This window comes from Punica granatum, chromosome 7 (genome assembly GCF_007655135.1).
Source record: "Punica granatum isolate Tunisia-2019 chromosome 7, ASM765513v2, whole genome shotgun sequence".
NCBI lineage: Eukaryota > Viridiplantae > Streptophyta > Magnoliopsida > Myrtales > Lythraceae > Punica > Punica granatum.
The window spans coordinates 22,430,964-22,447,623 of NC_045133.1; the positions used below are offsets into that span (position 1 = coordinate 22,430,964).

A 16,660-nucleotide genomic window follows, 5' to 3' on the forward strand; every position below is an offset into this window, starting at 1 on the left:
TACCATGTAGGGCACGAAATTTTTTTTTCCTTCTTTTTTCCTTAAGGTGTTAGTGTTCTCCTTGGAGCTAGTGGATCAAAACGACTACCCGCGCCCTCTTTAATTGGTTTGATGTTAAATATGATAAATCGCTTATCCAATGTGTCCTCGTATTTTCATGCATCAGCGACCAAAGTGAATGGTGCCAAAGTATCTTCTTAACTAGAAATTATTACTGGATCCACGGGGAGGATAAAAACCATAATTATAACTTATTGGAAATGCAAAATAGAAAATTCTCAAAATTAAAAATTATGAATAATGTCAGGCCCTATTTATTATCAAAAACAAGGATACGTATGTAATAAAATGGATAAAGTGACACGCATAGTTCTAATATGATAATCAAACTCGAAATGTAAATGGATAAAGTGGTGAGTGCATACGCCACAACAAAACATCCTACTTTTCGGAAGTAATTTCTTTACAAATAGTTATCCCCAAACTAGTTTACCAGAATAATCTAAAATAACATTCGTCCCCACAACTTTCAAACGCAACAAACCAAAAGAAAAAAAAGAAAAGGTTGAAAACATTTATCATGTAATACCTTAGACAGCATACACACCAGTGTCCAAACGAGGAATCAATATTATCTCTACTGGAATGGCTTTGGCAAGGGTTTGGCTCGGAGCTTCAGCCATGTCAATCGGTTTATTGGTTGGATTCACGAGATCGAACCCATGAAGGAGACGGGCAAGTGACAATTGAACGAGTCTATAACCCAACCACATGCCAGGGCACGACCTCCTCCCTGAACTGAAAGGGAGGAACTCGTAGTTCTGGCCTATTATATCCACATGAGAGTGGTTGGTGAGAAATCTCTCGGGACGGAATTCAAATGGCTCTTTCCAGACCCTCGGGTCATGTTGAAGCTTCCACGCATTCACTATAATTTGAGTGCCTTTTGAGATATAGTACCCTGCCACGGTGCAATCCTCAGTGGCCTCCCGTGGGCACAAGAGTGGACCAGAAGGGTACAGGCGGGCGGTTTCTTTGACTACTGCCTGTAGATATGGAAGCTTAGGGATATCAGAATCATCAACCAAACGGTCACGACCCACGATGGAGTCCAGCTCTGCCCGGGCCTTCTTGAGGGCTTCAGGATGGTTCATGAGGGATGCCATGGCCCAAGTCAACATGATCGCTGTTGTTTCGAAACTATCTATCATAATTTCCTGTGAAGATTGAATTAGATAAAATTGCAAATAGTAAGCATTGGCAGTCAAAGGTGATGAGGATTAATTTATTACCAAAAACGAAAGAAAAGGAAGTGCAACAACAGGAATACCGGAGGGATATCTTCCAAGGGAACTCAGAAGGAAAATATATCACATCGGATAAGCCCAATACAATTTTGGATACCAACTAATCTACAAGTCTTGAATTCTATTCCTTGCCAAACTACCTGGACCTCCATAAAAACCAGGATGGAAAGATCCTCCATGCAATTTTTAGTTATCACATATGGATATCCTGAATGAATAAAATAAGAGGTCTTCAGCGGTAGCACAATATGAGAGCCAAAACCAATCAGATTGGGTCGGATCCGGTGGGGTCTTGTTCAGATCTGACCCAATAAAATCAGGTCTGGTCAGATTGGGCAGAATCCGACCTGATTTGGTTGAGTCTTGTTCAGATTTGACTATGTCTAGTCAGATCGAGCAGGATTTGATCTCATGGATTGTAAACTAATACTATATAATTTGGATCTGGTTCATAAGGGGTTAAGAGTGGGACTTCGAAGGATTTGAAGGGCTATGAAAGACTAAAGGGGAGAAAATTTTGAGAAGTTACGAAGACATTCTGAAAATCTTATTTGGAATTGTAAAAGAATGTTGGAGGTGTTTCAAATCCCCGCAAACTCTTTAAAAATCTTTTTCAAATACAATTTTTGAAGAGATTTATAATACCTTCAAATTCTCTCCCTCAAAAAACTCCTAAAAAGTCCTCATTCCAAACGTTTACGTTGGAAATGTCGTGCATGCATTAACTTGGAAATTGCAAATATCAACTTGGAATATAATAGAGAAGAAAATTCTCAGTCTTTACCAGCTAGCCAATCAAAACATCGATGAGACACGAAATGGCTTAATTTAACGTACGTACCAGACATGTCGCCTTAATGCAGATATCTGGACTGTATGGGTCACTCATGAGCTGCCCTTTCTCCTGGAGGGAAAGCATCTTATCGAATAGGTCCTCCTCGTCCTCGCTTTTCACCCTTCTCTTGAGGTCCTGGCGATGCTCGTCGAGCCACTGCTCCATAACAACATCCAGCTCCTCGATTACCTGCTTCATCCCCTTCGTCTGCCCAAGGAAATTATCCATCCACCCGAGGAAGGGAACTGCATCTGAGATCACGATGGCACCTGCCAACTCGACAAGACGCCTGAAGGCCTTCTGGAGCTGCCTAGCTTCGCCCTCTGGGTATTCGCCAGAGAAGGCAAAGTAGCGCTTTCCAGCAACCATTCTAACAATTACGTTCGTCATCGTATCCGCTGACCACTCTGATATGTTGATGGGCACTTTTTGAGCATGGTCGCTCGTGCACTGCTTGTACAGTACCCTTACTCCTTCGCGGATCTCCGACTCCCACACATCTTTGAAAAAATCAACCCTGAGGGGTTTTAGGAGATGCGAGGTTGCAATCTTCCGCACCTCGCGCCAGTAGTTGCCGTAGGGTGCGAACCCCAACATGGCATAGTTGTAGCCCAGGAGCTTGGGGGCTGTCCACAAGGGGCGCGAGGAGAGACATCTGTCGTTGGTCGTGAAACACTCCTTGGCTTCTTCCCACCGGCTTAACACAACAATATGGCTATGCCCCAGACGGAGTGTAAAAGCCGGCCCGTACTTATCAGCCAGTCTCCCGAGTTTTCGATGAAGGACCTCATCTCCGCCAAGTAGTTTGAGATGGCCGATGATCGGCAATCCGCCATCAGGTTCGGGAGCTAATTTCTTGCTCGTCCCACCACTCTTAGTCTTCCAGCTTCTACCCAAAATGTAGTAGAAAGTGAGCGACACGATCAGAAAAATCACAGTGAATTGGAGAATAGAATCCATGGCACACTGAAAGCAAATGGATCCTACGACTGATTATTAATAAAGAGTGACACGGGAAGGGAGATATATATATATCAATGTTATTAAAACTGGACTGGATGTTGAACTGATCGAAGTATGGGTTCATAAGTTTATGAGTCCAATTGGAGTTTCGATGGATCGAACAACACGTCTAATTAAATAATAAATAATGCATATAAAATTAAGAAAGATTATGATATATTAATATATACACAATAATTCAAATAATTGAAATAATGTATGAAAGAAAGTTTTTTTTTTATTGAAGTTATTTCTTCCTTCGTTATGCTTAAAGAGATAAAGAATAATTAGAAGGAAAGAAATATGGCTATTACTTAAAGGCTCAAGAGGTTAGGCATGTGGCTCATAGGGAGGTTGAGGCCTTTGGTTCAAGTTTTCATGCATGCAATTTAATTTTTCAATAAAAGGAAACCTATTGAACCAGACAATTCATATAGGTTCGTTGAGTTCAGTCAAAAAACTGCTCAGTTTAGTGGGCTCACCGATCTAAAGGTGTAACTTCGATCTTTAAAAGAAGCGGACCGAACAAGGTGCTGATTCCCGATTGAACCGGTCCAGTTTTAATAACATTAATATATATACGTATCTAATTTACATATTAATTAATTAATTAAATTTATTGCAAGATGAACGGTGTAACTCTTGTTGAAATTTAAATATTATATCATACTATATAATATAATATAGTATAATATAGAAAAAAAACAGAGAGAAAAATCATTACGTGGCACAACTGGATTGAAATTAAAAAACAGAAATGTAGAATCACACAGTCAAACCAACATTTCTCACCACTGAGTCACACTCACCAGGTACACAATAATCAATTTTACCGGACATAACATGTGGAACAGTTAAGCCCATAAGTTTCATAATATGAAAATCTATGTGATATCAGAAACAAAATTATTTGTTGAGAGGGCCCATTTAAATTATTGTAATTTGTTGAGAAAATCAGCTGCCAGGCTCGTCAGAGGGAGAGGCAGAGGAATAGCAGCTGCGCGTTGATGAATCACATCCCCATCCTGTTGATCTGAAACAACCTTGTCAACCTCAGAGTAAAGGTTAGACTCTTCCCATAGGACAAGTGTCCTTTCTCTTCTTTTGTATAGTAAATTAACCTCGTTCAAGCCTATCTTATCTCTTTTTCTTTTTGTTTTGTCCGTCTTTTTCATTTTTGGTTTTTCTTGCGTTTGTCCCTATATATATATATATATATTAATGAATTAAATGCGGTTTCCCTATTGGGACTTCTTTTACGTTCTTTTTATTTAAAAATTTCCTATCAGTTTTCAATATTTCACGTGGATCATTTTATTCTTTTCTTTTAATTATTAAAGTTCATTTGCGAAATTCCCTAATCAAATCTTGATTTCTGTTCCCAAAATTAGAGTAAAAATAATTTCTTATTTTGCATCTTTGGAGAGAAAACTTTTAATATTATCTTTTGATCATGTAATAAAACGCTGAGCTACCATATTATCAAATGTGAATATCATATTATCACAAATAATATATAATATTTTAATACTATTTCTGACTCTGCATCAAAGCGCGAAACTACCATATTATCATATATGGAATATTATAAATTCTAAAAATAAAATTATAATTACCAGCTATTTTATTTATGATCTAACATTAATATTGTTATTTTTTATTATTTAATTTTACTTTTTATCATTCATTAGAAGCACATCAGGACACATGTCCCTGTTATTAATTAGCCTCTTTTTTTTGTTTTTTAATTTTCCTACATTTCTGATATATTATAAAACTCCTATAAACTTATATAGTCTTTCTCTTTTATCCCTCTAATCCTTTTCCATATGTTAATTGTGAAATTCATTGTTTCCTCCTTCCTTTCCAAGTACATCTTCCTGATAAGTGATTTCAAAATGGAGAATGAGCTATTTTGAGTAAAAATAAGTATATTATGTTTTAATATACTGAATTTATATAATACACACTTGTCGAATAGTTTAAAAAATAATTTCAAATTCCAACTATTAATGTGCTAATTTATCTTACGAAGTATATTGTCTGACAAGCAAAATTTTGTAATCATCAATAAACTAACCTAATTCATGCTCATGTATATATACATTACATATATATATATATATATAACTTTTTCCCATTCTTGTGTACCTCTATATATATATATATATATATATATTAGGGTAAAATGTACTCCCCTCCCTTAAGTATTTACTTAATGACATGCCACTCCAATTCTAAGCAAAATAGACACTCTACCCCATTGACTTTTTTGACTTAATAACATAAATTCCTTTTGGTCCTCAACATTTATTTGCTTTACACTTTTATCTTAATTCTTTTTTTCTTTTGAACTATTCTCATTTTCAATGTTGCACAACTTATCAACTTTCATCTTACTATCTAAATTTTTGATAAACAAATTAATGTGCAATACTTTTAAGATTAATAAAATTTTGAAAATAGAAAAGAAAAGAAACTAATTGTCAACAGCCATTGAGGCTCTCAACGGTCTAGAGAGAGGGTGTCTGTCAGCAGACTCCACTCCCAAGATCGATATTCAAAACCACAACATTTAATACAAAGAGATATCGTCTATAATCTAACAATATTTTTGTGAAAAATGAAATTAAATTAAATTTAGAAAATGGGAACATCTAGGGAGTTTACCTAATATTGACGAGTACAACTGTCATTTGAAGTCCCCAGTTAGGGGGTGCATGTGATTGCCCCTCTTCCCCGCCCAAGTTCCCATCCCTTCACATTGGCACCCCCTATAGATTAGCTAGTGGCCTCATGATACATCGAGGTGGCAACAATACTATTCTGCTCTTATTCCTCGTTGACTTTTCTTTTTTATTTATTAATTTTTAAAAATTAATTATTCATGAAAAATTGAATGGTAGCAAATTTATATATGAAACTTGTGTTACGTGGTAACACGCCAATGAAATTATAGATAACTATTTTCACGATTTATAAGTTTGGATGGTAGGTGATTGTCAACAAAATCTCCATCCCACATAAAAAGAATTTAGAGGTTCAAATTTCAGATATCAATATTAGGGGCAAGACCCCATCTACTGTAAATATCCCCACCATAGATAACCTAAATCTCGATGGTCTTTGACCATCTCGAACATATATAGCAACTACAACATTCTTTTATTTTTTATATTTTCTATTTTCTATTTTCAATCATTTTTCATTCGCAAAAAGTTGCATGTTGATAGATTAAGCGATTATTTAAATAACAAGATCAAGAGTGCACTAACAGTGCCACCAGGATAATGTTGAACAAGAAGATTAATTAGGTTGAAAATGAAAAACAAAATAACGATTAAGGATTAAAAGAAAATTTTTTCCTGTGTGGAGTGTCTATTTTGGTCAAGTATATGATGGACTATCATTAGAAAAAACTTCAAGGGAATGGAGTGCATTTTACCCTATATATTAATATGACTTGAATGTCTTTTCCTATTATTGAGACTTCTTTTTAGATTCTTTTCATTATAAAAATATCCTATCACTTTTCATTATTTCATGTGTGTCCTCTCATTCTTTTTTTTTTCCAATCAATATTCATTTCTGAAATCCACTAATCAAATCTTGATTTTTGTTCCCAAGCCTAGAGAAAAAGATTCCTTTTGTATCAATCTAAAAAGTCTAGCTTTAAATGAAAAAAAAAATTACCGAAAGAATAATTTCTCATTGAATCCTTTTCCTTCAAATATATCAAATTCTATCCATCCAAAGAGACGAACAGCCCAACATAATCATATTAATGTAAAAAAAAAAACTAATACAACTCTATCAGCAATGAGAATTCAATAAGACAGAAATATATTATTAAAACACTGAAATAGTTCTCATTCTAAATTCACATTAAGCCACAAGTTAAGCTATATTTTTTATTTTTCAATTTTTTTATCTTTGTCTTTTCTATTTTTTGCGTTTTCTTGTGTATGTGCCGAGATAGGGGTGGCAATTCGTGTCGTGTCGTGTCTAAACGGGTTCGTGTCATTAAAGTCATAACCCTACACGACACGATTATTAAACGGATCAAATTTTGGAAACCCATACACGACACGTTTATATCCGTGTCAATCCGTTTAGACACGTTTAAACCCGTTTATCGAAACATATCATAATAGGTACACGTATACACGACACGATTATAAACGTTATCCGGACACGTTAACACAACTGGTTTATCCGATTAACTCAGTTACCCTGATACATTAACACGACATGTTTATCCGATTAACTCGTTTATCCGAACAAGTTAACACGATATGTTTACACGTTAACGCGGAGATTGAAATGGAGGGGAGGGGGATGAGGACGGGGAAGAGACGGGAGCCGCATCCGAGGGAGGCAGCGACAGCGAGGATGAGATCGAGCCATGAGGCGCATTGGTTAGAGCGGGAGCCAGCGAAGCGATGGGCTTCGAATGGGAGATGGTGGGAGTGGAGTCGGCGGCGAGTTTGGGAGCAGGGGAGGGTGACATCTGAGGCGAATCTACGGACAATGCGAGGCGTACGAAGAGGAGAGCAATGAGAGCGAAGAAGCAGAACTTTGCTATTGATAGATGAGAAGAAGGAAATCAAAACGTAGATGAGATTTGAGGGAGGGTAGTAGAGAAGTAGAAGTAGAGGTAGAAATGCGATTGTGCTGTGTTGGATTGGGTGAAAGAAAGGAAAGGAAATTAAGTTAGGGACTTAGAAATGTAGGATTACATGAGGATATTTTGGTAAATCAAAATACATAAACGGATTAATGGGTTACATGATTAAACATGTCTAAATAAACAGGTTTAATCGTGTATAATCGGGTTACACGGGTTCAATCCGGTTGCTCCGTTTGGTTTCGCAGTTAAAATCACAAAAATTTTAATTTTAACTTTAACTCAACACACTACACAACAAAAATACACATTTTCCAAGTCAAAAATTTTAACTTTAACTTTAACTCAATACACTACACAATCATTTTTCATTTTCCATAATTAAAATAAAAAATACTTTAATTCTAAAACCAAATATAATATTATTAACCGTGTTTAAACAGGTTTGACCCGTTTAGACCGATTATCAAAAATGTCCAACCCAAACTCATTTAACTCCGTGTCGTATCTGTGTCGTGTGAAACATTGCCAGCCCTATGCCGAGATATATATATATATATATAATCATTTTTTTTCTTTTGTGTGCGTGCATAGACGTATCATTTTTGCGTTTTCTTGTGTGTGTGCCTATATATAATAATCTGAATTAAATTTCTTTTCCATTATCAGGATTTCTTTTATATTCTTTTTATTTTAAAAATATGGTGTGAGTTTTCAAAATTTCATGTGCGTCATTCACTTCTGAAATTCCTTAATCAAATCTTGATTTTTATTCCCAAAACTAGAGTAAAAGATTTCTTTTGTATCGACCTGAAAAGTCTGGCTTGTAGGGTTCATTTTTAAAATCCGTCAATCAAATCTTGATTTTTGTTCCCAAAACTAGAGTAAAAGATTCCTTTTGTATCAACCTAAAATGTCTAACTTTAAATGGAAAAAATTTACCAAAAAATAATTTCTCATTGAATTCTTTTTTCTCTAAATTTATTAAAATCCATCCATCCAATTAACAAACGAGAAGACCCGACAAATAACCATATTAATTTACTAACAAAAAACACTAACACAACTCTATCAATTTTGAAAATTCAATACGATTAAGAAAGATGAACAAAATGAGTAACATTGAGGATAAGATTGAACAAGAGAAAAGATTTATGACGAAAATGAAAAAAAACAGTTAAAGGATGGGACTAAGTAACTTTTTCCACTGTCTCTTCCATTTTTGCCTATTCTTGCGTGTGTGCCTATTTATATCATTTTTGTTTCATTTTCTTGTGTGTGTAAATATATATACATCTTTGGACCCTGCAACAAAGTGCTGAGCTACCATATTATTAAATATGAATATCATATTATCACAAATAACATATAATATTTTAATACTATTTTTTGACTCAGCATCAAAGCGTGAGGCTACCATATTATCATATATGGAATATTATAAAATCTAAAAATAAAATTATATTTGCTATCTATTTTATTTATGATCTAACATTAATATTGTTCTTTTTTATTATTTAATTTTACTTTTTATCATTCATTAGAAGCACATCGGGACACATGTCCCTATTATTAATTAACCTTATTTTCTTTTTATTTTCCTACATTTCGGATATATTATAAAACTCCTATAAACTTATATAGTCTTTCTCTTTTATCCCTCTAATCCTTTTCAATATGTTAATTGTAATATTCATTGTTGTCCACCTATCTTTCCAAGCACATCTTCCTAATAAGTGATTTCAAAATGGAGAATGAGTTATTTTGAGTAAAAATAAGTATATTATGTTGTTGACTTACAGGTGAAAATAACATCTTAATGCATATCCTATCAATTAAAAATTATCTCATGTAAAACTCACTTCTTGTTTTTTCATATTTAGAGACAAAAGTTCAATACTATTTTTTTTTACTTATAATTAATAATAGTAGTGATTTTATGTAAAAATAATCTCTTACTTTTACACCTATAGAGAGAGAATTTTAGTACTATTTTTTAACCTTGCACTTTGACATGGGCTACCATATTATCATATATGGAAAATAAAATATTATAGATTTGGAGAATAAAATTATAATTAAGTAATAGCTATTTTGTTTATGATCTGACATTAATATTGTTCCTTTATTATATTTAATTTCACTCTTTATCATTCACAATGTCTTTTAATTTAACATATGATTTTACATATTATGACGCTAATGCATAATGTGGTCAATTATATTATATTTCTACTTTAAAATTTTTTTAGTTACTTTAATATTGAAATATTTTTACTAACTCATATTTATTATATAGTTAAACGACATTAACATAAATAATTGTATTGTGAAAATTGTTTTTCCTTTCTCCTAGTAAAGCGCGCCCTTGCACTAATAACATCATTAAACGGAGAACTTTCACGGGTAAGCGAGTGATAAGTAAACAAAACTTTGACACATGCGGTTGACAAGTAACTTAAGGATGAAAACTTTTGAGGTGATCCTGTGAGATTTAATTTGAAATATTGGGTCTGTCTTGTAATTAATATAGACTGAACCTGTATTCAACTGGGGTGGCATTTACCCCACAATTGTTGAGTCGATATTTACACTTTCTGGTATTTCGCTCTGTGGTGCCTTGGAGGCATGATTTTTACTTAGCCAGATAGCACGAAAAATAATTAACATTTGTGTTTTGGTTTGTCCGTCCCTTTCGGTATGTCGATTTTTTCTACCATACTCTTGCTTCTATCCCAATGCTGATTAGACATTTAACCTAGCATTCATATAGTAACAAACATTCAAGATTTATCGAGAGAGAGAGATGCGATGCCAGTAGGAAACACATGAGAAACACAAGTTAGTTTTTCAATTTTAAATGGAATATTGCTGTTGTACGCAACATGATCATACCTCTCAATCAATGGATATCAAATTCATGCAAATAATCATTTAGAGCGTAAACTATTTCTTTCTAGATTTGTTTTCAATTTAGCCAAATTTAAATTTTGTCTAAAAAAATAGATATTTTCTATTTTTTTCTCAAATTAATCAGCGGTCTAACTTCATTAACATTTTTTGCCTATTTACTGACGTGGACTTAATGAGCATCGGTGTTGACCCATAGTTGCACACATAGCACCACTCATAGCAAGTAAAAAATTTAGAAAAATTTTTAAAAAAGGAAAACTTAGAGCACATTTAAAAATTTAAGGAAAATTTATAAAAAGGTTAAAAGTTTATAAACAACAAGAGAAAAATTAAAATTTATAAAAATTCAAAAAACATTTTAAAAAACAATTAAAATTGATTAGAGAAAATAAAATATTTTAATGTCAAATAAAATTTATAAAAAAATATAAAATTCAGGAAATATAAACAATTAAAAATTTTATAAAATTCAGAAAAATTTAAAAACCAAAGAAAATTCATCAAACTACAAGAAAGTTCAAAAATTTAAAAAATTCATGAGAAATTAGAAAAAGAATTAATAAACACAGAAAAAATTAAAAAAAAATAAGAAACTGGATAAAATTCAGAGAAAATTAGGAAAAATCAAACTGAAAAAATTAGAAAAGTTAATTTTTTTCTTGAATTTTCTGTGATTCTTTTGAATTTTCTTTGGTTTGTAAGTTTTTCTAAATTGTTTTAAAATTTGTTCCTAATTGTTTTCCAGTTTTTGAATTTATTCTTGAATTAATTTAGAGTGAACCCGCATTCTTGCTGCGGCCTTCACACTACAATTGTTGAATCGATATTTACACTTCCGGGTATATTGCTCTGGGGAGCCTTGGTGGCATGATCTTGAGATGACATCACCTCCTTAGTGTTTTTGCCTTGATGATCTAGCATTTGCTGATTATGGTAGGAAGAGGACAGAGCTGAGTAAGGAGTCAGATCAAGAACCAATCTGAGTCACAGGTCGGCCAAGCCGCAAGTAAATCGGAGTAGTCAAGCTTACGTTTCTTTGATCAATATATATATATATATATATACACATTTCAAATTTTGAAGCTGATAAATAAGAATTGATCTCAAAAGTTTCTTGCACAATTTCCGGTGTTCATTGAAGAGAATGCTGGAAAGTATTTGTCCCACATTTTCCAGCGAATTGATTCGCTCAAAAATATATATACAAAATCTTCGGGTATAACCTATTGTACGCTTGTTCAAAGTGAAAAACTTTAAATATCATAAGCTAGGAACCTTAGAAAGGTCGTGCCAGTTGGGAGATAAAGCATGGGAGTAAAGGAAATGGTGTGGGGTGTGATGAATTTGAAATGGCCGGGCTAGGTGGGAACCAAGTTGAGGAGTGAAACATTCATGAGGAAAGATGGGCTCCATAAAACAATTTATTCGGGGAGAAGACCGGGAATGCCTGCTTGTTATCGGACAATCGAGCTTATCCGACTTTATGGATATGAGATGAGAGTTATGCAATGCAGAGGTGAGGGGAAATCATGTATACATAAAAGGTTCACAAGCCATGCATTATTATTTGCTAGAGTGAGGAAAAGCTTGAAAACACCCGAATATCTATTTGAAACCAGCTCGTGTATGTATTATTGTTCGCTAGTGAGACGTCAATTTCTTGGAATCGCTTCCTAGCATGTCTAGATTTCCCTACATGTTGCCAATTGGGTGTACGACGTTTTGTTAGTGAACAACATATACATTTATTTAATTTAAATCAATGATATAATCTGTAATTTTAATTTATTAGTTCTGTACATAGCGTGGATCTTATGTCTAATTATCAATAGATTAAAAGAGAAAACGAATCGAATGATTTTATGGTTTTATTATTTAAAAATTTTGACTTTCATCAAGAAAATTGTCATATATCATCTGCATATCTTAATGAAGGGATTACTTCGTGCATTTGAGCCTTGCCATCTCCACAATTTGTTAAATCAGAGCCTCGGCCCACCATATAGTCTTTCCTCTCAAGGAAATTTTATTCGAGCACACCGGAGTTCACAGACAAAATTAATTAGTCCATTAGCATCGCATTTCAACACGATTTTACATTGAACAAACCAAAGATTCAATCAACCTCACCGTACCGAGGTCCGAACTAAGTAACTACATACATGGCTACCAGATCAGACGACTGAACTCACCGATGTTGTTAATTTGAAAGGTGGTTCGAAATGCCGATTGCAACTTAACTCCCAGACCTCAGAAATTGACGTGATATATCCAATTGGTCTCGAATAGACACCCGGGAGTTCTGGCCGGGTATTGTTTCTGGGTCCCTTTTGAGATGTATGACGGAGGCAATAAATGGGCGTATGATAAATCTCAAAAGGAACCTAGAAACAATACCCGGCCAGAACTCCCGGGTGTCTATTCGAGACCAATTGGATATATCACATCAATTTCTGAGGTCCAGGAGTTAGGTTGCAATCGGGATTTCGCACCACCTTTCAAATTAACAATATCGATGAGTTCAGTTGTCTGATCTGGTAGCCATGTATGTAGTTACTTAGTTCTGACCTCGGTACGGTAAGGTTGATTGAATCTTTGGTTTGTTCATTGTAGATGATTATGGAGCAGAAGTGAGTGGTGAAAGCTTATAAAGAGAAGGAATCTAAGCATCTTGAGTACCATGAAGATTAATACAGCCAAGCCAAATATTATCAAAAGATAAATGTTTCACATTATTTGCAATATGATTTAGTGAATTACTATTATATATACGATCATTTGTCTGCTGACAATTGCAAAAAGACAATTAATAAGATAGTTTCACATCACCTGGGGGAATGTCTCGTCGGTGGGGAGTCCCCAGTTATCGAGGAGAGAGCGAAGGGGCGGATTCGGCGCTAGGGCTCCCTTGTTGGCAACCCAATCCTCAGGTGAGGTTGTCGGAGGGCAGTGATCCACCCCCTTATGAGAGATCGCTAGAGCATGCATCAAAGACCTCTGCAATGACCTCACCTGCAGTTGAGTTGCATGCGGGCCCGAATCATGCTAAAGGTATTAGTTATTTAGCGCTACTGCTATAAGATAACCAATATATGTGGATGGAGCTTCTACATCGAGAATAAGGTTGGCCTGTGCTAAAGCCTGTGGAAAGATTGAAATGCCTATTGACACTCTAAAGGTGCTACCTATCGATAATTGCAATAACCATGTATGAAGATTCAAGTGGATGTGCCCTAGCTTCCTAAGAAATGTGACGAGTGCAAAGTATTTGTGTATCAACGTGTTGCGCAATAGAGTAAGCAAAATGCATTGCGCAATAGAGTCAGAAAAATCCTCTGAGGTAGTGCTATGTTAGTGGAGAATCACGCAAATGGTTTGATCTCATCCAATTCCTTTATGAAGGTAAAGGAGTCGAGAACATCCACTCTACTAATACTACTGAAGTTGTAGTTTCAGGCACTAAGGTTGCGTTTGATTTCATAGTAGGATTTTAAAATCAAATTTTGATTTTGATTTTGAGTGGAATAAATGGGGCCCACCCTTTGACTTTGTATGAGTTATATTGTTTTGTTGTGGAAAAAAGTGGTATAAATGGGGCCCACTCTTTGACTTTGTATGAGTTATTTTGTTTTGTAGTGAGTAGAGTTAAAGTTAGAATTGTGATTCTAAAATAGAATTGGGAAACCAAACAGGCCCTAAGTTTCTCATTGTGTTAAAGTTCAAAAGAGTAAGGTTAATCCTCTGGACTCTTTAAACTAGCTATTTCATCTGTGCACGCGTCCATGGAATTGTTATTCACAGCAAAATTTTATATATGACCGTAAAATTCAGAGAAAAAGACAATTTTAGTCGTAATTTTTCCATGAAAAATATATTTTTCATCAAAAAAATGTTTTTAACTATAATTATTTTAAGAAATTAAGAAAAAGTAAAATAAAAATTACAAAGAAAGGAAACTAGGAAGGAAAGAGCAGCCGATGGGTGGGAGTGGGGGTGGTGGGGGCCACCACCCCTTCAATCGAGATTGCGGGTAACCTCAGTGGTCGTCAGCGACCCTAGTTGGGAGGATTAGTGGTCGCTGGCGAGGCTCCGACCGCCCCCTGTCCCTCAACCTTGATTATTATATTCCTTTTTCAAACTATGAAATTCAGCCGATTGGTGGCCATTACCGGCGACCACCATTGACTCATTAGATCATCGATGACCTCGACTAGGGGTGTCTGCCAACAAAGCTCTCCACGACCCCCTCTTGTTTCTTTGTGCTGATGTTCCCCCTTTCTTTTATTTTTAAAAATTTTAAATTTTAATATTTTGATAATTATTTTATTAAAAAATATTTTTTGGATGAAAAATGGGTTTTTGACCGAAAATTGGGCAGTCGGATTAAAGTGGCAAAAAAGCAAGAGACCAAGGATGAGAACAGAAAACAATTAGGACTGAAATGGCAAAAGTGTCAAAGTTTGAGGACCAAAAGTGTCATTTTTCCAAAAACTAACTCTTCAATAATCATTAAGTTAACGATAAACTAAAATATTAAATTCATCGTATTGAGTTTAATTATAAACTATGGATAACGGTTTAATTATTCGAAAATTTAAATAATATGATATTATTTACTTATTGGATTTTACATGCAATTTATAACCCATGAAATAAATTTTAATCTCACCAAGAATTGACATAATTACTAGTAAAATTAAATTCAAGATTAACTAAATTGCAATATTTTGAACATAAACTTTATTTCGAAGTGCTTTTTGAAATTTTACCGATATTTATTTGCTTTTCAGCTAGGAAGAGGCATTTAACATGCAATAATTATATATAATTAATAGATATTAGCGGTTAAGAATATGCACGTTCTTTTTCGTGGAATGGATGCCGTTTTAACAGTTGAGGTTGGGAAAGCTTCAGATTGACAAAAAGAAACCTTGAAGACTATGAAACTATTACTTTTCTTTTTTTTATTAAAGAAACTAATACTTACACTATAGCTCCATATGTGTTCGTACGTGGACATATTTCCATGCGTGCATGAATTAATTTACTTGCTTCGTTTTCTGCTATCTTCTTGTGTTGACAATCCTTGATAAATCTATTTAATCTAACACACCTATAACTATACATATGTTTACGCTCATTTTTCGCAATTTGCGAATAAAGCGGACTTAAACTTGTGATGGATCGAACTAAATCTGCAAGGCCTATTGGATCAGCCACTCAACATGGCCCAGGCCTCACAACCCCCTCGAATTGAACTAAGGGAAGGAGAGAGCAGCCCAAAATCAAAGGCCAATGCAAGGCCAGGCTCAATTGAGAGGCTGTGACCCATTGGATTGGCTTGAGATGTATTTATAATATGTGAAGTATATATAATTACATCAAAATCCCTATAGTTTATAGATATCCTATATAATACCCTACTATTAACTTTTGAATTATAGCTATATTTATAGAATTTTTAGTATGCAAACAATTGGAATATGTAAAAAACAATTCTCATTTCTCGATATGACTTTATCATTATCGTGTAAAATTTTTTATTTTCAAAGAAGAATAGTACAAGGTAATTAATATGTACCAAAAACATGGCCTATTAAGAACGATTCATTGAACTTGATCCAACCAAGACATGTGGTGAAATCCATTTAATGGATAGCATGTCTATGTTGCACTCTTCGACTTCCATATATTATATAATTAATTGATTTCAGGGAATGCGATTTATTTCATTGCACCATTGCCTTCAAAAAGTGTCTAGAGTGCTCTCGCTATCTTAAATACACTTAATGATTTCTTTTGAAGAATTTAGTCGCTTTAATAATTGAAAAGACATTTTATCACGAGCTGAGATTTTCATGAAAAAGAGTATATACCGCTTCCTCCTTCACTCTCCGCCTTGCTATCGGACTTCCTTACATCCATAGGATAGGCTTGTGGAGTGACAACGGAGCAGTAAAACACCAAATTGCCATA

At 34.4% G+C, this 16,660-nt stretch overlaps 1 protein-coding gene across 1 annotated transcript; it reads right to left on the minus strand.

The window, feature by feature from the left end:
• Positions 1–349: 349 nt before the first annotated feature.
• LOC116212982 (xanthotoxin 5-hydroxylase CYP82C4-like) lies at positions 350–3,140 on the minus strand. Its single transcript, XM_031547764.1, has 2 exons — positions 2,149–3,140; positions 350–1,217 (listed from the first exon to the last, which is right to left on the minus strand). Exons 1-2 carry the CDS (start codon positions 3,100–3,102, stop codon positions 591–593), a joined length of 1,581 nt encoding a protein of 526 aa, XP_031403624.1. The 5' UTR covers positions 3,103–3,140; the 3' UTR covers positions 350–590.
• Positions 3,141–16,660: the final 13,520 nt, after the last annotated feature.